This window comes from Podarcis liolepis (assembly GCF_965112155.1).
Source record: "Podarcis liolepis genome assembly, chromosome: 5".
Lineage (NCBI taxonomy): Eukaryota > Metazoa > Chordata > Lepidosauria > Squamata > Lacertidae > Podarcis > Podarcis liolepis.
Window position 1 is genome coordinate 69667514 of NC_139556.1, and position 27599 is coordinate 69695112.

The window sequence follows — 27599 nt, forward strand, 5'->3', positions numbered from 1 at the left end:
CACACTGAAATGGCTCCGAGTGACAAGCATTTCCCAGTCCTTCATGTATATTTTTTGTTTTAAAGGACCCCTGACCATTAGGTCCAGTCATGACCGACTCTGGGGTTGCGGCGCTCATCTTGCTTTATTGGCCAAGGGAGCCAGTGTACAGCTTCTGGGTCATGTGGCCAGCATGACTAAGCCACTTCTGGTGAACCAGAGCAGCACATGGAAACGCCGTTTACGTTCCCGCTGGAGCGGTACCTATTTATCTACTTGCACTTTGATGTGCTTCCGAACTTTTCAAACATGGGCAGGAGCAGGGACCGAGCAACGGGAGCTCACCCCATCGCGGGGATTCGAACTGTCGACCTTCCGATCGGCAAGTCCTAGGCTCTGTGGTTTAACCCACAGCACCACCCGCGTCCATTTTTTGTTGTTTTGTTTTAGGTACTCAATAAACATTGTCCCTATATAAGTGTACATTATTGAATCAAACTGCCAATATATGTTATTTCCATGGTTCAAGGATTCTAATACATGAGACTCTTAGAATGGTCATAAATGAAACATGTGTCTACTAGGGAGGCATGACCATGGTCACACCTCTTCACAGGCAGCATGGCCTATTGGATAAAGTAAAAGTTTGAATTGTAAAAACAAAACAAACAAAAATTAGTCATGTGGCTATGCCCTTGGGATGGAATTCTGTAAGTCTCCCCCCCCCCACACTTTGCTCATGTGAGCTTTCCTCCTCTATCCCTCCCATCCCCATTTTGCTTAACATCTGCATTGATGAAGAGCTCTGGAGAACTTGAAAGCTTGCTCACAATTTTGTTAATTTTTGGTTGCTCCTAATGTGTTTTTATATTTTGTTTGAAGCCTCCTAGATTGGCTGGGGCAACCCAGTCAAATGGGCAGGAGTACAAATAATGACATCATCATCATTCCACAGTCACTGCTACCCATCTCCTCCAGCTAACAGAAAGGAATGTAAAAAGAGTAATAAAAGCCCCCTCTCCATCTCTTATCATATATATAACTCAAGGGTCAATCTTAAGTTGTAACATACCTTCTCTCATGCAATGTTCTCATTGCAGGTTTTGGATCTCTGGTGACCAGAAGCAAAGGAGTATAGGTTCCTATGCCTTTAAATGGTTGTATAGAAGAAGAAAGGAATTTTGGCAGGTGTAGCTCATTGTGCAGTGATGAGAAAAGCTGCAACTGAACCTTCAATTTCTCCCAACAATTAAAGGAACAGGGAACTCAGTCTCCTATCCATAAGTGCATTGGAATTTACTTTGACCAACAAATATTTGCAGAAACTGCATACTTTACTCCAATGAGGCCTAGAGAAACTGGCTCTCTGAATATTTTTTTACTTGCAGTAAAGCAGTGCGCTTAAATAGCACACTTAGAACTGGACTCCCTGTGTTGAATGTCCAAGTATGATTCAGCCCAATGGTATTATTCCCAAAAGTATCAAAGCTCCATAGTAAAAGACTGTTATAAGAAGTCAGAAATTCCCCAGATACCTGTAACAGTCATTATAAGCTACAATGTAGCTTTAGGAAGTGATGCCTGAGTTTTCTTGTTTTCTCTTCCATTTTGTCTCATGTCTTTCCGACTGCAAGCCTGTGGTCAGGGTATCTCTTGGTATTATTGAGCTCAGAATCATAGAATTGTAGAGTTGGAAGGGACCTCTAGGATCTCCTTGTCCAACCCCTTGCAATGCTGGAATCTTTTTCTCAACATGGGGCTTGAACCCACAGCCCTGAGATTCTCATGCTCTGCCAACTGAGCTATCCCAGAGCTCCCCCCTACCCACCCACGAAGCATTTCATTCCTGAAGAGAAAGGAAAAAATACCACAAATAAACAAATAATTATAAATAAGAGTATGCAGGTAAATTTTATTGAGGTACCACAGGTATAAAAGATCATACATTCAATAATTAATACTGAGATATGAAGCCTGTCTACATTTACACAGATGTACGTTTCAATGAATTAAATGAATTTACTCCCTAGTAAATGTGGATAAGACTGTAAGTTTTAAACAGCAGTTATGCCCTACAGCAGTTATTTTACCTTAGGAAAAAGGAGATCGTTACTAGAAGAGAAGGGTGTCACTGGCTGCATTTGGATCACGTTTCTTCCCTTGGTGAATCCTGAGCACTGCAATTTACCCCTCAAAATGTTAGCATTCTGAGCAAACAAAAGGTATAGTGAATACGCAGTGCCTCCAAACCAACAAACCAACAGAGGAAAGCTTCGATACCATGAGCAATCACAACAATTCTTTTTGCCTCATTCACTTTGCTCTGTCTTAGAGCCATTGGAGGTAGTATTCATAGCTGATAGGAAGCTACCTTATCAAGTCAAACCACCGGTCCATCTAGCTAGTTCAGTATCTACAATGACTGGGAACAACTCTTCATGAATTCAGGCAGGGATCTGTCTTGATCCGACTTGGAGATTGAACCCTCACCCTTAGGCGTCCATGTGTTCTGCTATTGAGCTATGGCTTTTCTTCTTCATGATCCACCAGGTCAGAAAGCATAGAGCCTTTCTCTCATTTGCAGAGGTGATGTCACAAAGGGGTGGGACTTAATTACTGCTGGTAAAATCTGGATATTTGGCAGGTGATGAGAATAGTAAGGTGAGGAAGTCTCTAGGGTGAATTGAAAATGGGACTATCTTCCCCTGTTTCTGAAAAGGGATTTCAATCTGGATTTTGGGTAAATATATTTCTTAATGTTAGAGAGAGAGAGAGAGAGAGAGAATCTGCCCAAAGACCCCAAACCTATAAGACTATGAATTTCACTGTCAGACTGGGCCCCCTTATGCAATTCTATAATTCAATAGCTTCTTAAACAGACTATAATTAAGGAATAGTCATATGATGTAGTTTGGGACTACAGTTTAGTGCAGGAATAGGAATACTTTGCAACTACTTTTCAAAATTAGTTTTAATTATCTGTTCTTAGAAGTAATTATTGGGAAATACTTCCAGATCTGACAAATCACCAGGATGAGCCAGAGGTACTTACCGGAGACCGAGAGCAAGTGTAAACTGTGGGGCAAGTCCATCAGCCAAAAGTAAATACAATTACTAAAATATCAACTGGAGAGCAGAGAGACTAATGCAATTAGAGTAGGCAAAAGGGTCTGTCTTGGAGATGCAGTGACACGTCGCGGAAATGAAGACTAATCAGTTGATTTACCAAAAGGAGAAATAAATTGTTTATATGCAGCGCCCTGAGCAACATTTCACCTTCTGGCTTTGCGCTTGCTTCATTACAAGAACCAAATTCTCCTTCCCATGCTCTGCATACACGGGAGACTCTTGATGCTTCTACCACTGCTCTGTAAGGGTCATTTGCAAAGGGAGAGAGGCAATTTTTAAACTTTACAACCATTGCTGCTTCTGATGTGTTGTGTTAAGAAGTAGGCACACCTGGCCATCTCTTCTTTCTTAGGGATCCCTGAAGCTGGAGTTTTCATTGCCTGAGACGCGCTGCTTTCCAAAGATGCCTGCAGGTTAGTACGCAACTTGGACTTATGGCCATCCCTCCCTCCCTTGGGGAGTAAGCTCCTTATGTGCAAACATGATGATCAGAGAGCATATTTTTGCATTCTGCTCTGCCATTGAGACAGGTCGGAGTTTCAAGAAGTCAAGAAGGGAAGAGGGCATTGGTGATGCAAAACACTGCAGGAAAAAGGATGGGCATCTCTTTAAGAAGAGGCTTTCAACACTCAGTCTCTTTCCTGGACCTTCACGGAATGTGATGTAAGTGTTTCTCTTTTTAATATTTTATTTCTAATGAAAATTAAAAATGCTAATTTAAAATTGGACACCGGAGCCATTGTGAACACTGAATAATCATGAAAGGGGGGAAAAGGTTGATCAACTAAACAGCCGAGACAGTCAAAGGGCGGCAACATCAAAGAGTGCCATATTTTCAGGTGGCTCCATTGCCTTGAGCAGCAGCTTGCTATGCAGACACCAGCAATTAATAACATCTTGGTGTTCTTTCAGATGGTTGCTATTTTCGAGTGGGATTCATTTACTAATTGGCAAATTCGGTTTGCACAATTACAGCTGATTAGAGGGTTGGCACAATAAAGTTACTTCCCCCAAATTCTGGAAGTTTTGTGATAAGGAAAGCGATGGGAGAATTGAACTGGAAAGAGGGGGTATTACTTCTTTGATGCGGCTTCATCTAACCTGCAAGCAAATTGGAATAATGCTTGTTAACTAGCCAGTGTCCTTGAATCTCCCTGTGAACAAATTGGGCTGAATGCTTCATAAGCAGCTCATCTGGAAGTGCTGTAAGTTTATCTGCTGTTTGCTTATTAAGGTGCTGTTAAAGGTAAAAGGGGAGGTACAGCCATCCCTCTGCTGACCAGCTGGCAACCTCAGTCAAAATTGCCATTTTCACTGGTTCAGTTCAAGGTGCTGCTGATTAACTTTAAAGCCATAATTGTTTTACAACCATCTGCTTCCATATTGTCCTTCCCATGAACTATGATCAGCTGTGTTTTATTTCATGTGTAATCTGAAAAATGTAGATTTTTGCACTGTGCACCGAAGGAAGAGCAATGGTAAGAAAACTCTGGACCAGAATATTATATATAGAAATAATGGGGAATAAACAGGATATGCTTGATTGTAACAAAAATATGCTTGGTTTACAAAAAGAATATAACAATAGAATTATTGGTAAAAACTATTAAAACAACTATTCAAAACATTCACAAAATTTAAAGCAGCAAAAACTAAAAACACATCATCCTAGATATCTGGGTAGGCTTGTCTAAACCAAACTAAACTGTATAGCTTACTGGTTACTTTTGTAAGGCACAACACTTTGTTTCATACAAACACTCTTTACATAGATATTTAAGATTGTGCTTAACTTCATATTTTAAACCTGACTTTGGAAAGATAATTTCTTTCTAGGATGGTTATTATCTTACACTACTCAGTCCCTTCTAAAATCCTAAACTTCCCCTCAGCTAGTTAGACTCTGTTCCCACTGACAGATATACCCTACCAGAGTCCACTCAAATAGTCAGAGATTCCAGGTGCCCACCCTGTTTCCAATCCCAGGTTCCTGTCTCACCCATAGATAATCCCTGACAGTCCCAGCTGATTATTAACTTAAATTCCTCTCTCTCTCTCCCTTGATTGGCTGAGCGACTTGTCAGTTGGTGGGTCATCACGAGGCAAACCCGGGGCCTATCCCTCACAGGGCCCTCCTGCTTTGGTGGCAGGATATTAGGCTGAGAAGGTAATAAATCCCTTTAAATCTTCAAAAAAATACTCAAATGGCAAATGGCTTGATCCTTTTTTTTTGGTAGTTCATCAGTGTGATGCCTCCTTCTGCTATTCAGCTCTAAAATTCTATGATTCGTCATACATGCAGTGAAAAATAATAATAATAATAATAATAATAATAATAATAATAATAATAATAATAGTAGTAGTAGTAGTAGTAGTAGTAGTAGTAGTAGTAGTAAATTTATTTATGCCCAGCCAGCCACTCTGGGTGGCTCCGAGTCCCAACAGAATTAAAAGCACAATAAACTATCAAACATTAAAAACTTCCCTAAACAGGGCTGCCTTCAGATGTCTTCTAAAAGTCAGATAGTTGTTTATTTCCTTGACATCTGAAGGGAGGGCGTTCCACAGGGCGGGCGCCACCACCGAGAAGGCCCTTTGCCCTGATGCACTTTGGAAAATGGTAGCTGCCACTGATTGTTCAGATCACTATTTTGTCTTGGCTTTTTAGTCCTCAGGAAAATAATGGGCACCTTGAAGACAAGAAGAGAGGTGTGCAAAGAAAAGAGTCCATGCAGCTGAAAGCCCAGAAGGAGATGTGTTCCTTGGGGAAGGCTCACTCTGGGAAAATGTGCCCCAAATGCGAAATTGTCGTCTGCAGGGTGTGCAACATGCTACATACTGAAAGCAGCTTCATTGCTCACAGTTTGCTAGATCACTATGACAGAGGAAGGCACTCATTTTGCTGCTTGGATTCTGAATTCCCCCAAGACCACCATGTATGTAAGCACTGTGCAGGACCATCCTTCTCTCCTGGCAGGTCTTGTAACCTGGCTACATTGGAAACCGAATCTCTACTGCGACTCTCTCTGTCCTGACTTTGTAGAGACAAAGTGAAGAAATTTCCTTGCCCTGCATAGCAGGCATTCAATAGCCAGATTGATTCTTTTCAAATGGCTCAGTAGTGTGCACATTGCCGAGTTTGTGTGCATGGTTAGTATGTGAAATCACCAACAAAGCACAGGTAGCTGTATTCCCTCTGCTGCATGAAACATACAGTAATTGATTTCACTTCTCAGTCGAGAAAAGAATAGGGTTGCATTGATGCAGATCTTGGCAAATAAGGCTAGCTCAGTAAAATATATTGTCTGATCTAGGACCTGTTGTCAGAAAAATGTTCGTTGATGTTCTAGTATATTAAAGTTTTATTGAAGTTTTAAACAGTGTTTGTGTGTGGGTTGTACAGAAAGACTGGGACTACTTAAAAGCCACTGGACAAGGGCATTCTCTGGGTGAATCCAGACAACCAGGAGTTGTTCTGGAGACTTGCCATCTCTAGTCCCAGTGGAACAGAAAATGAGCAAACTCGTCTCAGCACCCGAAAGTATCAGTCTGCTCATGTGGTTATAGGAGCTAATGCAGCAAGCTTTTTCATAGCTGGATTCACACAACAAAGAGCCATTGTCTGGGCACCTGGAAACCCAATGTTAAGGTTTGGTTTTGACCACAGATTTGCAGAGTCTGCACTGAGGAAAGGTTACTGGTGCTAGAGCATTTGCCTTGTATGCAGAAGGTTCTAGGTTCAATCCTTGGTATGCCCAGGTAGGACTGGCAATATCCCCTAAAACCCTGGATATCAGCTTCCAGTCTGTGGAAACAATACTGAGCTAGATGGACCCATTGTCCGACCTTAAAGGTAAAGGGACCCCTGACCATTAGGTCCAGTCGTGGCCGACTCTGGGGTTGCGGCGCTCATCTCGCTTTATTGGCCGAGGGAGCCAACATACAGCTTCTGGTTCATGTGGCCAGCATGACTAAGCCGCTTCTGGTGAACCAGAGCAGCGCATGGAAACGCCGTTTACCTTCCCACCGGAGCGGTACCTATTTATCTACTTGCACTTTGACGTGCTTTCAAACTGCTAGGTGGGCAGGCCTACTGTTTTGCCTACTGTTTGCTAAAGCCTGGGGTCCTTATGAAGTGGTAAGAGGCTCCCACAAGAACCACTTGGTAAATTGATTGCCTTCCTTTTCAGATGTTCTGGGAAGTTAGAGCTGTGTTTGCTCAACCTTGCCTGATTGCTCTCCCCACCCCCACCCCCCATCAGTGGCGTAGCGTGGGGGGTGCAGGGGGTGCCGGCGGCACCGGGCGCAACATCTGGGGGTTAGGGTTAGGGTGCGCAAATCCACGGGTTAGGGGGCGCAAATCCACGGGTTAGGGGGCGCAAATTACTTGCCTTGCCCCGGGTGCTGACAACCCACGCTACACCACTGCCCCACACTGCACACAATTTAAATCACGTGGGGAGCCCACATCTCTAGAGCAGGATCCCCCCCTTCAGAGCTCTTCCCCACCCACCCCACATGGATGGGGTGCAGAGAATTTTGTAGGTGGGGCAGAGCCAATAAACGTGCCTCAACTTCCCCTCATGCAATTGTATTCATGTGAGGAAAGAATGTTTGAAAAGGGCTTGTTTGTATTAATAACCCATAGCAGGTGATATCAAAGTGGGGAACTTTTCTCCTGGGCTACGATGTCCCAGCAAGAGCTACTTTTAAAGAAACACCGTCTTCTTCACTTTTTCTCCATGTTTTTCAGAATTTCAGATTTCTGTTCCTAGAAGTGTTTATATATTCTGAAATAGTGAAATATCTGTTGGGCTTTTGGAAGTTCTCCAAAATATCTGCTGTGTTTTCAGAAGAGTTCTTTTTCAAATATATCTCAGACTTTCACCACTGCAGGCTAAGAAAAGTGGCTGTTTCTTACTGGAAAACAATGGGTAGGGAGGAATAAAAGCCTAAGGGTTGAATCTTGGCCTATCCCATAATAAGATGGTCAGATCATCGTTGTTTGAGAGATTCTGTGATCATGGAAGGTATTGTTATCGCTGTGTGTTGTGCAATGAATAGTTGTGAGGATGTGTGAGAATTAACTATGAAATTACACACAGTAATGGGTGCCATGAGCTAAACAGCAGCACAACCTTAAAAAAAAAAGTAATTCCTGAGATCAACTCCAAACAGGGGGGAATATTTTATTGACCTCTTTGAAACACTATCACTATGCATCAACTTTTATTGACCTCTTTGAAACACTATCACTATGCATCAACTTTTCAGAGTGTGAGAATGGATTAACCATCACCTTCCCAAGGCAGAGAACCAGCAAGTAGTGATAAAACACTGCAGCAAGGCAAGGAGAGAAATGTCTCTCCACTCCATAGCAATAGAACAAGTCAGTAACTAGGGGTGGAGCAATGACAACCACAGCAAACACAAAGGCAGCCAAGGTCATCTGTTTTCCTTTTAGCACATTTTAACGCCCATGTAAGCAGCAGGCAAACTCCCAAGTTAGCCATGTGGTAAACTGGTCTGTTTTCACCCAGAGTCTGTCAGCTTGGAGGAGCCACACAGTTATCATAGATAACAGCTGCTAATCAGCATCATCCATAATAAGCTGGTAGAGGGAGAAGAAATATCTGAATTTTTCTTTAAGCAGCACATACCTAAAGTGATACCATAAAGGAGATGGGCTAGTCCTAGGATGTATTCACAAGCTGTATTCCATAGCCTAAAGGTGTTATGAGGAATAGGATAGTGATGGAAGAATCCCTTCTTCACCTAAGTATTTAATGTTAAAAAAGCCTCTAGCTACCACTTCATTTCACCATCAGTTGCTATAAATCTCTGTGAGCAGGCCATCTTAATTCGTCCTGCAGGGAGCAGTTGACTCTTTCATACTAAAGCTCCACAGGAAATGGTCTGACCATGACAACAGGGTTATCTCAAGCCAACCCCTCTCTAATATCCAGCCCTACACACATTCCTCCTCCAATCCATAACAACTTTTACATGCAGAATAATAAACAAGTTTTCCCAGGTATCACTTCCATTCTGAACTATTCCCATACTGAATGGGGTTTGAACACAGAACTATAATGAGACCAGAGACTTCTCTGATTTGAAGCCATTTCCAGTCACACATTGACGAAGCAAATTATTGGGACTGGCAGAGGCCATCCAAGAGTAACGGCAGCCAAAGCCCTTGACAGTATCTTCCAATATTACCTCAGCAGCACAGAAACCACAGCAGCATGACTCCTTTCCTGGACTGCTTTGGTAATGTTGGCAGGCCAGGGATATACATTCTTTCCATTTCAGCATTACGTCTCTTGGAGCTGCTATAACGCTGGCACCAGAAAATCTTGCACTATGAATCCCTTCTGTACAATCTAGGACACTATCATACTGGGGCATCTCCTACTTTCTGAAATAACATGAGATGTGACCTATCAAGTAAATTGGCATTTGATCTATTTCTGAGAATACCAGCTAATTGTCAATGATGGGATTAAGGTCTACGGGCCAGGGAAAAACTGAGTAGCCTGCTAGATGTGCAAGTGGCTGAACAGAGGATGGAAATTCTGGCCTTAATTATTACAAGTATCTCAGCTGGAGATATGGCTGGTAACAAAGAGAGCAAGGCTAAGCTTGTTGTCAAATTTTCTGCCCATGGTAAATATTGTATTCATAAGGTGCCTGATTCTGAGGCAGCAGAAGATCATCAGGCACCTCAGCATAGCTGTCAACTTACAAATTTGAAAATAAGGGACCAGCAGCCTTGAAAATAAGGGATCAGCAGCCAAAATAAGGGACCTGCAGCCTCACCTGTTCCAGGCACTCCAGTCTTCCTGTCCTCCTGCAGTCTGGTCAAACTCATGCTGGTAGCTTCGAGAACACTGTCCAACCAACTTTGTAACCAGAGGTTCAACTGAATAGAATCTGAATCACATGCACCACAAGGCCTATGCAGCCTCAACTTAAGATGGCTCCCTGGCCTGGCTTTGCACTGCAAAGTTTGCAGCAGCACATGCAACAAAATGGCGTCCAGCATTCAAAAAACCCCTCAGCTTGCATTAACTAGCCACACACAAGGCATGCAAGCTCCACCCCCCAGTCGTTCCTAGACTTCTTATTGGGTGAGCAACACAGCCAAGCAACACAGTTGGAGCCTCCCTCCTCCCTGGCCGGCAGGGAGGGAGAAGAGCGGCTTCCTTTGAAATTTAAGGGACATCCATCAATAAGGGACAGTAGCGGGACATGGCGCTGGAATAAGGGACTGTCCCTTCAAATAAGGGACACTTGACAGCTATGCACCTCAGATCTGCTAGCTAGGCCTTCTCCATGCCAGCATGTTGTATGTTCAACTCCTTACTAGGATATGCATTCAGATCAACAGCACTCTCTCTTATTTATGTACCACCTTTCTGCCAAGGCACCCAAGGCGCCTCACAACTTAGAACCTCAACACAAACGGTAATAAATGTTATCAGAGTAACTTCAGGAGCAGATGCCACAAGCTCCGTGGGCCTAGGCTTCCTCACTTCCATCTTCCCTCAGGAACCCACAGGTCTATGTGAAGATGCCTCAGGAAAGGAGGTGGTGGTGGTGCTCCTAACAGATCTTTCTATGATGGTGTCTTCAGGAACTGGTGATTCCCAGTCTTCCTTGTTTCTCCTCCCCCCCTCAAGGCACACGGGTCTTAGCTCCAGTGAAGGTGGGAGTGGAGCTGCAGCAGAACAGAAGGGCGTTACCTTTCTGTAAATGACCATAGTAATGCCTCCTTTATGTGCAATGGATCCCAGCAATGCCTTTCCACCTGTAGCAGAACTGTTTGATACCTCATGCTAAAGTGCTGCATGGCAACAGTGAAACTGAATGCAAAAATGTGCTTGTGTGACATCTTCAGCCAGCAAAAGCACAAGAACTGATGTACAACTCTTGCCAGGGTTTGCGCACAGTGCTAGCATCCATTTCTCTTTCACTCACAGTTCTTTGGAGGCGCTGCAGTCTAAGGGTTATCATTGGCTTGAAAGGTAAACGAGGGACAGGATTCAGAAGAAAACTGTGATCACAGGCGTTTTATGACAAAAGGGAAGTGCATTCATTTGAACAACTAAATGAAACGATTGAGCCCCACTTGTTTGTTAGAAAAACTAATGGGAATTCAAGTGAATAAATTATAAATGAAAAGCAATTAGGTATTCATTTGTTTTTCATTGGTTTCTATTGCAAAGAAGAATCACAACACTCTTCCAACAGCCTTAACAGGTATAAAAACAATGCATGGAAAGGGGTGGGGGAGAGAACATAGTGCCACATATAAAAATGGCATCTATAAAAGGGGGACCCTTTATCCTGTTGGAGATTTGGCAAGTCTGATTTTTGGAGGAGTAATAGAAGACTTGAAATTTTTATGCCCAAAGGATATAAACACAGAGAAATTACTAGCAGGAAAAATGGAGCTGGGCCTCATCACCAAAATCAAATCTGAAGAGTATAGGGCAGGGGATGGTTAACCTTTCTAGACTACAAACTCCCATCACCCCTGACAACTGGTCATGCAGTTGGGAGTCCAGCAACAGCTGGAGAGCCACAGGTTAGGCACACCTGGTGTGAGGTGCACCTCTCAGAATTACATATAAAACTGAAACTGTCCAATCTGCCTGAAAAGCAGTATATCTGATGCACAGGGTATGTGGTGCGTAGTGGTTTTCAAATATCCACCCACAAAGTTTACTGGGTGGCTTAGGTGTAGCCACACACACTCTCAATCTAACATCTCACTGGGTTATTAGTGAGGAGAAAAGGTGGAAGATAGATTAGATAGATAGATGGTAGATAGATAGATGATAGATAGATAGATGATAGATAGATAGATAGATAGATAGATAGATAGATAGATAGATAGATGATAGATATAGATAGATTCATGCCACTTAGATGGGATGTTTCACTGTCATAGGCACCAGAATACAAGCTGGATCTCCCATCGAAACACAAACATGGGAATAATTAAGCAGCTGGATTCCAGATTGATGATACAGTATAGTAAATGACAATACTGAAATAAATGAAATTTTACATCATGGAAAGAGTAATTGAAAGCTTCTCAATGCTACTGTGTGTATGTTCACACACTTGTGCATGATTATTGTAATTAGTGTAATTTCACATTTATGACATAATTCCTCATTAAGCTTTGGCCTCTTAGCATATTCACAAATTGTGAATCCCCAACATGATTGCAGCTTAATATTAACACAGAACTCTATCCAACTGAATATAGTATACTTTAGAGAAACACAAACACATCTGACAAAGTAAAATAGACTTTAATGCAATTCCTATTTAAAATCATTGTTCTGATTCAAAGACAACTTTATATATAATTACTTTCATTCAATCAATCAATCAATCATCACCAAAGTTAAGAACTACCAGTGTTCTTTGGCGAGTAAGCAGTAGTTAGTCCACCTCGCCACTGTTTCAAAACATTTTATGTTTACATCTTTAAACAAGCAGTTCCTATTGCACTTTTAACTTGAATTACTCTTCTGTTATAAGCACCTTAAAGTATGGTACCTCATTGGATAAATTAAAATAAATCCAGTTTTTCCCATGTATCAACTTAGGCAAAATACAAACTTCCTTGACAAAACAAACAGTGCTGCAGGCATTTAAGTAGTAAAGAACAGGTCTGACTCCCTTCTGGAGTACTGATTAAAAATGCTATAATATAGCATTTTTAAAAATCACAATCTCTTGGTTTTGAACATACTTTTCCCTTAGTTTGAGCTGCATATACAAAACCTGACTATGATGCTTAATGCTTTCCGTTTTGTGATTTACACAAATGTGTGCAGATAATATAGTTGTTATGGGTGGCCTGTTGGTTTTCCAGTGACAAACTCTTTATTGAAGTGTCTTCAAAAGCTTAGATGTTGTAGGCCTTCGCTGAACGTTCAATAAAATTCAAAAAGGCAGTAAACGTTGAGGTGGAATTTCCAAGAGCAAAAGGTTGTCCCAAACATATATGCTCTACATACATTCCAATACATTTATATCAACACAGAGCACTTGGGGCAAAAGAGTCTCTTTAAATATTTTTCTTTTCATTATTAAATGTAGAAACCTCTCTTCTTCTGGCAGTAGTTCAAGACAATAAAGCAGCACCCTGCTGTACAATGAATGATCTGGCAGTTATTTACAGCAGAACAAATATGTTTGTGCCAGAAAAAAAGTATATATACACACAACAATGTTCAGTTGCAGCAGAATTAAACACATCAGAAACATCTCTGATGCTGTTTAGCAATCAGATCTTCAAAAAGTCTCTACCCATCTAGACCAAGTTAGAGAACACTGTCCAAACATAAAAAATCTCAAATATTTACAGCTTCTCAATGTATCAAAATAATAATAATATAAAAGCTTAGTGGTAGCTTTCAGCGTGCAAAGTCAGCAGAAGCAATTGAGGAATCTGCTAATGTTACAAAATCCCGAATCTTCTTGAAGCATTCCAAAGCAGAGTGCAAAATAAAATCAGGAATCGTTCAGGCAATATCCTTGGGTCTGTTTTGAGAAAGGGCCTGTTGTTTCCCTTTTAATACTTTATTGTCAGGGTAACATTAAGCTTAGTGCAAATTCATGAACCACCTAGGATCGGTAATCTTTCCGGACCGTGTGTGCCATCCAGTTCACTTTAGTAGTCCAGCTTTCTCTGAGCGCTTCGTCAAATTTCTGCTTAAATTGCTTTAGTGCCTCTTCATCATTCTTTCCTAAGGCAAGGGAGTCCTAGGAACAAAAAGTAGTATTAAGAAGATTGCTATTTGCCTTGAATACTCAACCCTTGAGATTTCTTTACTTGCTAATACTGTTATTCCATGGCAAACTGCCACTGTTTTGCTGCACACAGTAAGAATGTGCTTCTTATACTCTATGAACAGTATTGTTTCTTCAGTCTGATACAAAAATAAATCTGCCCAATTTGAGGACTAAATAGCAGTGGTTTTCAACCAGTGTGCTGTGGCACCCTAGGGTGCCATGGGCAACACTGCCCTCTGTCCCTCTTTCCTTCTCTCCTCTAATGCCCTCTCATATCTCTACCTCCCAAAGGCTTGCACAGCTGTTTGTTGCAGCAGCCCTAGTTACAAGCTCTGCGGGAAAAGTGGTGCCTCTGGGGCTGGGCAGGGGGTGCTTCCCAGGCCCCTATGGGGCAGCGTGAGAAGGCACCTCTCTTTGGGGCAGCGGGGGCAGCTCAGAGATCAGGGGCAGCAGCTGTGGCTGAATGAATGAATTTATTCATTTCGGTCACAGACCAGTTCCAGCTCACATACAACATCAGGGAAATAATAAAACATGATAGGGATACATTTGAATTTGCAATTGGGTATAACAGGGACAATACAGATAAAGAAGCAGTTAAAATATATATGTTAAATCTTAATCACTAAAATATAACCTAAAATTGTCAGTTAAGGCCTTAGAGCTGGTGTCGCTACCCAGAGGACTCCCAAGGAGAGGGGAGAAGAGAAGAGGCTGAGGGAACCCTCCACAAGGAAGAGGTGAGGGGCTGCCAGCTCTGCAAGCAAGGTGTGACATAACTGGGCTCCTAAACCCCACAGAGGTGCCACAGAAAGATTGTAGTTGGCCAAGGGAGCCGCAGACTCAAAAAGGTTGAAAACCTCTGCTATGGAGTATAGACTTATCTAGTATTCAGATGAAAGAAAACAAACCATGTTGTTTGAGGTCTTGGATAGCCACTGTCCTTTGAAGTAGACAGAACTAGACTAGAGGGACCAATGACCTCAGCTTTTTATGTTCACAGCATATGAGGAAGACCACACCAGTTACATTAGGAGCATCACAGTGAACAAACTTTGAACATGGTTAGGAAAAAGGACAAATATCACCTAAGGTGCCTATCAGAGTTTTACCTTTAGATACTGGATGTCTTTAACAGAGGTTAACTCTGGAAGCCCAGCTGTTAACATCAGTGCAAAGAGAGTGATAAATAGGTTTCCATGTTTTCGCAGAATCAAGTACGCTTCTTCACAACATTGGCGGAACCTTTAACATGCACAAACAAACACATACTGTAAAGCAGGGCAACAAAAAGTAGGCCAGACCCCAGGCAGCTTGATCTGGTTCAAGAGACATTTGTTTGAACAGGATTGACTCACTGCTGTTATCTGAGGTAAATGAACTTGCTAACCCATCACCTGCACCCATCTTGCAAATTGACGTGGACAAACCAAGGGTTGTTCCCTCTTTAGGTGAAAAAAGGGATCCCTTGCAAATCACTTGTTTTTCCTCCTGCGTAGCAACAGAAAATACAAGAGCAGCACAACTCCAGTTGCTAGAAGGAAGGAAGCCAAATATAGTCATTTGTACTGCAGTGCCAAAGCAAATTAATGTAGCCAAGGAACAGGTGGTGACTGTATGGTTTATGGGGCGTTGTTCTATGGCATGCAGGAGGGAGAGGAAGGGGGAGAGGGAGAGGGATGGATGGATGGAGGGAGAGAGGGATTCACACATATTGCAGCCCACGTGAAAGTACCGGGTTAACTAGTTTGCAAGATTTGCAAAGGGTTGCGATGGATTATGGTGCAGCAGCAATGTAAAGGGCCTTCAAGAAAGACTTGACTGTGGCAGAAACTGTTACTTAGTTTAGGGAAAGTCATACCGGGGTGATTCCATGAAGGAGGATCAGAAAACTGGACATTATTGTGGATATGCTGTTATTGGAGGCAAACATGTCTGAACTGCTCCCTAGTGATAGGAATACATATTCCAAAGATACCATTTCTTACACCTAATTCCACACGTTTCTGAGTGTGTTTGCACCTTAATATGTCTTCCGAAATTAAATTCTCCAGTGTGTTTACTATGCCTAGTTTTTTTTAGCCTACTAACAGGAAGATTAAGAAATTAGACTTGATACAACGGGAGTGTTATGTATTCCTTTTAAGTGCTTTTATACCATCCTTCAATTATATTTCTCAGGGAAGTTTACAAAAATAGCAGGAAATTTGCTTTTTTTCCCAGCAAGGAGAATGAATGAAAGAAAACCTTCATGCGAACACAAGTAAGCTGTGAGACTGTGTGTACATCATATTATGACAGAGAAACAGAAAGAGTTTACAAGGGGAAAGAGATACGCTGTGTGACTGTATAGGTGGTAGTCCACTAAATTTTACTCAGAGCAGACCCACTGAAATTAATGAATTGCTTTAACAAAATATCAGTTTCAACACTGAGGTTATATTGTGTGATTTTGTTCATAATTATGGCTTTGTTTTTATTTTACTGTTTGATGACTTCATTTTGTGGTCCACTATGATATCTTAGGAAATTATTTGGAGAATTTAGGACTCACCGGCCAAATTTTTCAGTGTTTCCAGTTTTCCCCTGCTGAATGACATGTATAAAATCATAGGTAAGGATGAAAGGCACTCGCTCCCTTTTAATTCCAAATTTGGATTTGAAGTTTCCAAGAATATGGCCAAAATCTATGTGAAAGAGCTGAGAAAAGGAATAGGAAGAAAAGTTAGTGAATAAATCAATAATTTTATAATTCTGTTGCTCTAATTTTTAAAGCATTATTACATGCATTTTCTCCAAAATGCAACATGAATAATTTTTTTTCTAGCCCCAATGCTCAGAAAATGGTTTGTGACTTAAAAGTTACTTTATTAGCAAGTAAATCAGCACAGCACCAGACATACAGCCCTAGGCAGAAGCCACAGTTACATATTAATGAAATGCAAAACAGAGCAGGTTTCATAGTCCCCAAACATGAAGTTATTTTTTACATTTAATACCTGTGTAGGAAAACACTATGTGGAAAGTGGTTCTTAGTATTTATAGAATGGTACATGATTTAGACGTGGGTGGCGCTGTGGGTTAAACCACAGAGCCTAGGGCTTACTGATCAGAAGGTCGGTGGTTCAAATCCCCTCAACAGGGTGAGCTCCCATTGTTCGGTCCCAGCTCCTGCCCACCTAGCAGTTCAAAAGCATGCCAAAGTGCAAGTAGATAAATAGGTACCGCTCTGGTGGGAAGGTAAATGGCAGTTCCGTGCGCTGCTCTGGTTCGCCAGAAGCGGCTTAGTCATGCTGGCCACATGACCCAGAAGCTGTACGCCAGCTCCCTCGGCCAGTAAAGGGAGATGAGCGCCACAACCCCAGAGTCATCTGCGACTAGACCTAATGGTCAGGGGTCCCTTTACCTTTACATGATTTAGAAGGGCATTACACTTTGAAAGTAGCATTGTTGTTCCATCACTGAGTGAAGCCCCACATGCTTTAGTTTGGGATAGAGCCCAGCTCTTCCCCTCCAATGTGTGGCTGATAGTTCAGCTTTTGCCACCAGCTGAAAACCCTTGTCTTCCTCCTTGCCTCTGGAGGAGATGGCAGTTGAGATAAGCAAACTATGTGGTATTTTCATAAGAAGCAACTGAAGCAATTCGGATTTTATTGCGTCACTGATTTCTGTATTGTTTTTAATTCACTGTGACCCGCTTGTGTGATTTGCTTGTGATAAATCGTAAAATCATAGAATTGTAGAGTTGGAAGGGACCCCGAGGGTTATCAAGTCCAACCCCTGCAAGACAGAAATTCCAACATGTGGTCCTCCATCCAATATGAAACCATACTGGACCCAGCTTAGCTTTGCAACTGTGCTAGCAGTTTTATTTATAGGAGGGACAAAGGGTGGGATATAAATAAAATCAATACATACACTAGGTTCCAAGCAAAACATTTCCCCAAGAGGATCATGTAGTGCTTTGTTTGCCTACCATGACCTTACCTGGCCATTCTTCCTGACCATAATATTGTCACTATGTCTGTCTCCTATGCCCAGCACATAAGTAGCTACACAGTAGCCAGCGCATGATAGAGTAAATGTCTCAATGGCTCGATCCAAATCATCTCTGAATTGAAAAGAAAAAATGGATTTTATTGGTATAAATGCATTTTGTTCAAATCCATGCTGATTAAAATTAAAGACGAGAAACTAGCATTTCTTGAATTGCCCCTTGCACAGCATCAGGTAAGCATCTTCCTAGATAGAAGGCAAACACAAAATCTACCTTAGAGTCTCTTTGAATATAGCCAGATAATGAAACATTGTGAGCTGTGTTTGTACGAGGGCCTTCCAATATGTGAAATTGCTGTGCAAATTTAATTCACAGAAAGAACACTGTAGAGAGCTAAACTTGTCCTTTATGAGATTTACTGTGAAAACATACAATGAACAGGCAATATGTTCATTGTTTGGCAACGGTAACGCATCAAGCACCTTGCTGACAACACGGAACACGCCTCTCACAATTATTGTCTGCAACTTTCAAAACTCTGCTCAGAAACACAGTGCTGAGGATCAGTTAAACTGGATCTCAGGATCTGAATGACTGCCTGGCTTGAAAAGACTGACTGCAGCTTTAAGCAAGGACACTGAAAGGAACGGTGACAGGAGACACTTAAAGCATCAGTGGCCAATCTTTTTGGAAAACTATGGGTGGTATCCAATGCTCTGGGTTCTGTTGGTGCAAGGATTTCCATTCATGCCATACAGCTTCCACCCCTCTCTGTTTCCCACACTCTCCCCAAGTCTGTTCCAGAGAGCTGATTTAGGAGGCATGTGGGAGGGTGAGCAGGGAAAGAAAAGGGAGGGGAAGTTCAGGTGCACCCCAAAACCCCACTGCAATACATGGCATCTGTGCCTTGTGTCAGTTAACTATGACTAAAATAAATTCTAAGGAAAGCAAAATAGACCTAGTGGACAGGACCACGGCTACTACTATCTTGCTTTTGACTGAAACTGAATCCCAGGAAGAACAAACAAAGCCATCCATTTAATAAAAGGGATGGGTGAGGGGAGGAATTTCTCAAGGGGAGCATTACTGAAGAATGTTGGTTTTGATTACAATTTTAGGTGAACACTATGCGGGTGGAAATGATCTCTTTCTCCCTTCCTGGATGTCATGAAAGATCAGAGCATCCTTTATGCCTGATAGACCAGATTCCAACATGGAATTCTGGATGTGTTGAAAAGTTCCACAAGGGTGGAAGTCAGGAGTTCCACACAGCCTGACACAATGAGGCTCTTTTGGGATTTATTTTCCTGGGAGATAATGTCAGAGAGGTGCTGCTTTTCAATTAGCAGAAAAGAAAAAGAAGAAAGGCAGAGAGAGTGTGTGTTTCCAGCTTTAATTTTTATGAGTTAAATCACCCTTAGTAATTCAGTTCACCTGAATTTAATTCCATTCACTAACTTGCATTATTTTATGGCTTCTGTTAAATATCTTGTTTTGCAATATGCTTCTTGGGGAAAGTACTCAACTCCTGTGCTAACACAGTTAGATCTCACCACCAACATGCAAATTGTGGTAGCTCACCTCTAATACACTGTAAAGGTCATTTGTGTGAACTGTGAGATGTCAATGTTTTATGAAAAATCCAACATCATAAAAAAAAAATTACAGCTTACCCGGAATTGTATTCTTTAAGCCAATTTAAGAGAGCATCTTTGTTGAATGCAGCAGCAGCAGCAACATTACTACTATTTAGCTGAATGTCTGCAATTGTCTCAGAAGTAGAAACAACCTCAATTAAGCCAGAATGATCTCCTGTTGCTAAACATCCATAAGGTAATATTCTGAGGAAAATAGAGAAATTATAAACAAATCAGAAACATGCTTAAAACAATTTCTTGGGAAAAATATATAGGTTAATTTGAAAGACTGGGTTAAAAAAACCAAACAACTATTGGAAACTCAACACAACATGTTGTCCAAGTTCTAGCATTTCAAAGAAGAGGGAGAAAAATCATAGTCTTGAAGTTCTAATATTCTGACAACAGATGGTGCTATTTCTTTTATTTATTCCTTCCAAGCTGCTAAATGGTATGTTGGCATAACGGAATACGTGGAAGAAGAAAGAAGCATGCAGACCTCACCAACACAAAAGAGAAACTCTTTGCAGTGAACGCAGAAGCAAGAGCCTAACCCTTATTGATTTTGTAAGGAAATTCAGTCACTTAAATATATGTGTCCCATTCGCAACTGAAGAGGGGATCTTGCCAATTTAAAATCAGTCACACTTTGCACTTAAAAGGCATTAAATAGCTTCTGGTGTACCAGCCACATGAAGAGTCATTTGGGGAGCTTCATGAGATGAGTCTACTTACTTTAGCAAGGAACACAATTGTGGAAGGATAAAGCATCTGTATTCTGAAAAATGGATACACAGGATGGGGCAGTTGAATGAAGAAGTTCTTCAGGCTTTACGGGCTGGATAGTTTCATGTTTTGAATGGCACTGGAATGGATTTTTGTTTGGGATTTGTGGTATAAATTTGATTTTCTATTAAAGGGATGGGATAAAAGACGGCAGAATTGCCTGAAGTGGAAGGAAGGTTTTTTTAAAAACAAACAACCCAATTACCAGGAGCCTACAGAGTAGGATATATAATGCAACTTTTGTGGAGGATTAGAACATTATGAGAGAATTAAATGGATAAAAGCTCAATCTCAGCTTGATTTTCAAATAAACAACAACCTTTTACAGATTGCAAACATTCTTTTTGAGGAACATTCCCACCAAAGCCAAAGTTCAGTTCAATGTGTTTAAAACCAATGACCAATGCAGAGTTAAATAACGAGAAGCTGTTACTCCATCACTTAGGAAGCTGAATATTAATGCAAACAGCCAAGCCCTGTTCATTGGACAGTTCCATTTTCAAAAAGCTCAGAGTAGAAGTCCAGCTATCCTCCTCCCCACTTGCTCTAAGTTTCCTACATTACAGGGCTGGCAAACCTCTGGCCATTCAGATGTTCTTTTGTCTCCACCTCCTATCACGTCAACAAACACAGCAAACAACATCTCAGTCTCTGCCATCGCGCTCAATTCAACATTTCCCCACATAATAATAATGCTGAATCCCACCACCAACCCTAGGCGATCGCACAGCAGCTGCACTTCTGAAACTCCTGCTGCCACGATCTAAGGAAGTGCATGTGAGCCCTTATTACGACCTGAGAATCTTTGGGCGGGTTTTGTGAGGTTAAAGTGTGACGCTTGCTGCCTGCTGCACTTCGTGACATTTCAACCCACCCTTACTTGCAGTTTTCGCTGGGCACGCTTCCAGCAACTTCCCCTTCAAAAGCAGGCAATGATGAAAGCTGCTCAGCCCCCTGAGGATGGTAAGCTCACAACCAGAGGAAAAAACATCCTCATCAGAGAGACAGCTTGACAGGAGTCAAGCTGGGGACAAATCCCCAGGGCCTGGTCCACCTCATCCTTGCCTTCAACATCTGTCAGAGGGATTCTTTCGTCCCTATAAAAGAACTCTATAAAGATAGCCTACTGACAGATCTATAAGCCACCCTGAGAAACGACTGCTATTTTCCTTCTGCAATGTCCCCCTAAGGTCCACCTATCAGTTCAAGCCCTGCCTCTTTCAAATAAATTTGATGTGGTTTGGTGCTTTTCTTACATCACAATTAATCTTTGAATTTATAACCTTCTTTGTAACAAACCCAAGATTTTACCACAGGCTTGTTGCCATATTTTGAAAAGCAAAAAAGAGGGCACATTTGCTGACTTCTACTTTTAACTATGGATCGCTATGAAAACTCTCATTTTACACACCCATCAAAAAGAGGACATGTCCTGAAAAAAGAGGACACATGGCAACTCTAAGTCTGCTACAAGTTTTGTTTATCAGCCTCCATAATGAATAACTTTATTCTTCCCTTCATGGATTGTTGGGATGTGGGGTAGAGGGGGTGAGTCAGCTCAGGAGTAAATTGCTTGCATTACACAGATCTTCATGATGCTGGTCTTGCCATTTCCCAAAGTCTTGGTTATTGGAGCACCCTAGAACCCATTAAATGTATTATATTTACCACTGTCTGTATGATTCTTCCCTGATTTGGTGTCCTTTTGCCTACTTTTATTTGTTCCATAAATATATCCTTTCCATAGCCATGCCACATTTTTAACCATAAAAAGGAAACTTATTCCTCGTTATTAGTTTTGTCCCTTTTTCCTTAACAGAAGATCAATCCTTTAACGGCTACATGGCAGGCAGAAATTCAACAGGTGAAGCTTTAACCTACCACTTCCACCTCCATGCTAACAGAATCATATGTGCTGAATTTTTGCCTTTGGGGTAATGGTTGAAAGCATAGAATGCCAATATAAAAAGGGAAAAGTTGGCAACCCTATTAATTAAAGGTAAATGTAAAGGTAAAGGGCCCTTGGATGGTTAAGCCCAGTCAAAAGTGACTATGGGGTTGTGGTGCTCATCTTGCTTCAGGCCGAGAGAGCTAGTGTTTGTCCACAGACAACTTTCTGGGTTATGTGGCCAGCATGACTAAACTATTTCTGGCACAATGGAACACTGTGACAGAAGCCAGAGCACACGGAAACACCATTTACCTTCCTGCTGCATCGGTACCTATTTGTCTACTTGCACTGGTGTGCTTTCAAGCTGCTAGGTTGGCAGAAGTTGGGACAAAGCAACAGGAGCTTACCCTGTTGCGCAGATTTGAATCACTGACCTTCTGATCAGCAAACCCAAGAGGCTCAGTGGTTTAGATCACAGTGCCACCTGGTCCCCTTTACCTTTTACCTTATTAATTAGAGTTAGTCTGATGACACACATCTGTACCCACTTTATAGACATCATTGTCAAAACTGGATTGAAAGCAGATACGGTAGTGCCAGACCAAGGGACTGAAGGCATGGAAAGCCAGGTAAGATCAACTTCTCTCCATTTGTCTGAAAGGGTGCACAGCCATCACCAATGCTCTGGAGGTATTAGTAAAGTGAGCCCCAAGACTGAGTCAAGAATCCTGTTCCTCCTTGCAGTGACCGCTTTTGGTAATGCAGCAGGATACTGAACAAAAGTATGAGAATGAGAATATACATTCAGGATGACATTATTCGGCAGACGCTTTAGTTTCATAATTTGTGGTTGTTGTTTTCCTTGGAATACTTAAGCACCAGAGCTTCTCAGGCACAGAATTCTTAGGGTATGCCACTTTCTCAGCAGATTGTAAAACTCCGTAGTTCCAATCTTCAGAGGCTGGCCTGGTCATTCTGCCCTCTGCTTCCCTCTCTATGGAGAACAGGGCTGCAATGCAGTCATTGCCTTAGACCAGGCATCCCCAAACTCAGCCCTCCAGATGTTTTGGGACTACAGTTCCCACCATCCCTGACCACTGGTCCTGTTAGCTAGGGATGTTGGGAGTTGTAGTTCCAAAACATCTGGAGGGCTGAGTTTGGGGATGCCTTTCTTAGACCAACCTTCTCCACCCTGGGCCCTTCAGATATTCTCAGAGTACAACTACCACCCCCCCCCAAACATTAGGGCATGTTGGCTGGCTCATGGCAGCTATAATAAAAAAAAATCTGGAGGATACTAATATAATGTAGATGTATTGTTAATGAGGACCACCCTCCCCAACTCCCCCCCCAAGAAAAGCGTGGACAAACATCTGCTGGGGAGGCAGCTGAGGAATCCAGCAGAAGGCTCTATGTCTGAGCAGAAGCAGACTGTGCCCCATTTTCTCCAACCTAGGTAAAAAGTATTCAGTCGCTCCTGTAGGTTTTGGCTAACCTAAACACCTCTTACAGATTCCAACATTGCAATTAAAAGGGGGTATAAAAATAAGCACAAGGGTTTCTGATGGAGTTTATCTCAGCTCATTTAGCCTACTATTCCTTTTTTTTAAACAAAACAAAACAAAAACCCTAACATTATTTGGAAAAAAAGATTGACACATAAGACACTTATTATAACAGCTGGTCAATCATTTCCTGGAAGATTTAAAAAGTAACCTTTGAACTGCCTCATCCTACTCCACTTCCTTAAGTCAGCCTCAGATAAGAGTGAATCAGAGAAATCATTTCAAATAACTCTTCCAAACTCAGCGCTGATTGCCAACAAAGTATGTGGGCGAGATTTATAAGCTCCACCCTACATTAGGGAGGCAGCAAATGCAAAACAACTGCTCAGCTTTCTCATTTTTATTGTTTGACATATGCCAGATAGGAAGACCTTACCCTAACTCTTAGCAAAATTCAAGCTGCTTATTTGGAAGAAAAGTATCTCCAAATATTTTTCCTGTTACCAAAAGAGATGGTAAATCAATATATGACTTCAGAGAAAATAAACACTCATCTGTTTACCCTGAAGGAAGCAAATAAACTTCCTGAAATAATCTATATTTAAATTCTTCTGATACCAGAGACATAATTAAAGAGAACCTCTTCGTGAATAGCATATTTGCCTGATGGGTCACTGTTTTACAACTGCCGCTCTTATCTGCGTGGGCTATGGCTGTGTGTCTGAAGCTCATTCTGTTTGTTCAACTCCTACAAAAAATATTTAAGATATGAGCTTAAGATCACCATCTGGTGTGTCAGGAATACACTTCCTAGCTTTGTAAAACAATGTGCACAGTAGCAAGTAAAATAAGCAAATACTGTAGAGTCCTATTAACTTACGGCACAGTAATACTCCTATGTAAGACACTCTGGTCCAGGAGACAAGGGACCATGTATGCGACAAACGGCCAACAGAAGCACTTCAGAGTGTTTGGAAGCCACATTGTTTATTCTCATGTAATGTTAAGAACCACAGTTTAGTGCAGCAGCAGGGAACCAAATAGACTTCTCATCTGGCGCTCCCTCCCTATTCTCTGGTCCTCATCCCTTTAGACTGCTGCCCATGAGAGGGCCTTTTTACAATGGCACTGAAGCTCTGAAATTCCCTTCTGGAAGATGTTTATTCAGGACTCTTTTCTGTTGGGGCTATTCTGAAGTCAGGCAAAGGTTGACTTCAGGGTTATGTTTGCAGTTTCAGGGTACGTTTAGGATCTCTTCTGAAAGTTGCAGGGCTCCTCCCCAAAGCTCATATTTTGGGGTCTTTACATTTTTGGTTTTTTTTAATGCTAATTTGATTGATTTGGGTTTTATGTTTTAAAATGGAATGCAACTATTTTAGTAAGTAAAATAAAACAGTGATTTGGAGAGGGAAGTGACTGCAGGTGGAAAAAGTGGAAACCACTAAATTTCAAGAGCAGGATTCAAGATGCACGCATGCATTTTGTTTAAACTTTTTTATGTAATCTGATATTTACCGTACTTATTTATTTTGTTTATTCAGGCGAATCAAGTTGACTCGTATTTGCAATTGCACCATTTACCAGGGGTAGCGTCTTTCCCCATTTTATTGCTAAGTGTGCTTTTTTTGCAACTGTGGCCCAGCTCTCACAGCAATCCTGCAGAGGGCTAGAACTTGTTACTGTGCAGAGAGATGTACTGCCTCCTAGATATCTTTGCAATATATAATGTGTCCCACAATGGTGGGCATTTTGCTAGCGATTGAATATTGACAGCACAAATCATGGTATCATACAAAAACACCTACAATGCATGGAAGGCTCCATGAGGAGGTGTAGTCACAGACGGCTCTGCAATGCAACACTCAAACAGCTGAGATGCTGCTGGAGATGAGATGAACTCAGTTCACAACTTCCTTATAGCAAAGTGGGCAGCAGTGAATCTGCATAAAGCCATACACAGCTCAGGACCCAAATGTTATTTGCCCTGCCAAAACTAACACAGGAATATAGAATCATACAATAAAGAAGACATACCATAGGTCTAATATCACCCCCTACCAAGAAGTTAAAAATGAACAATATAAAAAGTGCAGCCATCTGAAGCAGACTCCTTGTCATGCCCAACATGTTCACAGTCTAATTATACATCTCTGAAAAGCAAGAGCTTGGCAAGAACACAGAAAATCTAGTAACTGCAGGCACTCTCACCGAAGATCTAGACCAGCCTCTTTCCAAAGTAAATCCATCAGGCGTAACATCTGAAGTGTTAACATGTCTTGCCGTAGATCTGCAAAACAGGAAGGCATGATTTTATCAAATAGCTGCTACTGAGACATTTTAATTAGAGACCAACAGTGTTATGTGCATTGCAACGAACACAAATTAATTCAAGGCAATTTGTTCAAACCTCTACTTCAGGGACGGAGAACCTTTGGCCTTCTGGATGTTAAATCAGCCACACCCACCATGGTTAATGGTGAAGAATAATGGAAGCTATATGATGGAAGCTGTAGTCCAGAAATATCTAGAAAGCCACAGGTCCCCGACCCCTGCCTTAATCACAGTGGTGAAGTTAAATGGAGCCATGAATAAACCCTCTTCTTCCCAGACTGTACAGTGGTATCTCGGGTTACATACGCTTCAGGTTACAGACTCCAGTAACCCAGAAATAGTGCTTCAGGTTAAGAACTTTGCTTCAGGATGAGAACTGAAATCATGCTCTAGCGGCGTGGCAGCAGCAGGTGGCCCCATTAGCTAAAGTGGTGCTTCAGGTTAAGAACAGTTTCAGGTTAAGTACGGACCTCCGGAACGAATTAAGTACTTAACCCGAGGTACCACTGTATTGTGGTACAAACAGCACCGAAATGATAGAATTTATCCAGTGCTCTTTCACTTAACAAAACTAAAGGATTGCAATGGTAACAGTAGCACAATTAAGATAATAGCAGTAAGGGGGGAGGGGAGCTGTTTTGTTTACTTACCATCTCCATTTTTAAAGATGATCCCTACCAGATCTCCCCCAAACACTTTGTTGTTGTATACGATCCATAAGGGCTTCATTTTAGAGTCCATGTATTTACATTTCTCCACACTAGGCCAAAGTGTAATAAATAATGTTAAAAAGGGAAATGAACAATCGCCCTAAATGTAGCAGGGTAAAAATAACTCTGAAGGTAACTCAGTAACAGAACACTGCAACTTGGACAAATGCCTTAAAAAACTTTCATTTTGCTGCTACTGTATAAGGTACACTGGTAAGTTGGCATGTTCTGTATATGGGGTATGTCGCATATATAGTCAACTCAACTGCTCCACTAGTGGAAGCCAGCACAAGGTCTCCTGCTAACATAAATAGAGTCCCCCTGCTTTCCCAAATCTCGAGGGCTGGGAGAACCCTCAGAATGGCATATCGGGGAGGAGATGGGAATTTGTTCCATCAGGCAAGCAGAAAAGCTTGCATGGATGGAATAACCTCCTTAGTGATACATTGAATTCCACACTGAAACCCATAGATCTTGGATCTCTATCTGGCAGCTACCAAGGCAAGAAAATAAGTGTCCATATTAACTTAGAAAACATATTTCATTTTTTACACACACACACACACACTCCCTATCTGGATTAGGGTCTGAAAGACAAAGGGTAAGTGTGGGTGCGAAGGAAAATGTGTGACATTGATTAAATGTCAACACATCAGCCTTAGCTTTGCATTTTCAGGCTTTGTGGAGCTTGTGCCAACATGAGATAGCCTTAAACTGGTAGGTTTTCTGATAATTTAATATATCTTTTGTCAGTCACTGATTGCTGACTTGAAGGTGGCACATTATTATTCAAGGTATTGTAAGAACACATTT

The 27599-nt window shown here is 41.7% G+C and overlaps 1 protein-coding gene and 2 long non-coding RNA genes across 9 annotated transcripts in view; 1 reads left to right on the top strand and 2 right to left on the bottom strand.

Annotated features, from left to right (window-relative positions):
* Positions 1 to 3477: 3477 nt before the first annotated feature.
* Positions 3478 to 5891, top strand: LOC310707608. The gene is made up of 3 exons (XR_014526613.1): positions 3478 to 3521; positions 3639 to 3771; positions 5777 to 5891. It is a non-coding gene; the product is annotated as an uncharacterized lncRNA (long non-coding RNA).
* A 6527-nt stretch (positions 5892 to 12418) lies between these two features.
* Positions 12419 to 27599, bottom strand: part of PIK3CB (phosphatidylinositol-4,5-bisphosphate 3-kinase catalytic subunit beta) — a 99896-nt gene continuing 84715 nt past the window's right edge. For all 7 annotated transcript variants that reach the window (XM_083506355.1, XM_083506353.1, XM_083506354.1 and 4 more), the window contains 7 exons: positions 26727 to 26836; positions 25954 to 26032; positions 19600 to 19767; positions 17917 to 18040; positions 16484 to 16629; positions 15042 to 15174; positions 12419 to 13899 (listed from right to left, as the gene is read on the bottom strand). In XM_083506355.1, coding sequence (XP_083362481.1) covers positions 13762 to 13899; positions 15042 to 15174; positions 16484 to 16629; positions 17917 to 18040; positions 19600 to 19767; positions 25954 to 26032; positions 26727 to 26836 — 898 coding nt within the window. In that variant the 3' untranslated portion in view covers positions 12419 to 13761. The remainder of the gene's footprint in view (positions 13900 to 15041; positions 15175 to 16483; positions 16630 to 17916; positions 18041 to 19599; positions 19768 to 25953; positions 26033 to 26726; positions 26837 to 27599) is intronic.
* Positions 20544 to 23514, bottom strand: LOC310708408. Its single transcript, XR_014527007.1, has 2 exons — positions 22775 to 23514; positions 20544 to 22738 (listed from the first exon to the last, which is right to left on the bottom strand). It is a non-coding gene; the product is annotated as an uncharacterized lncRNA (long non-coding RNA).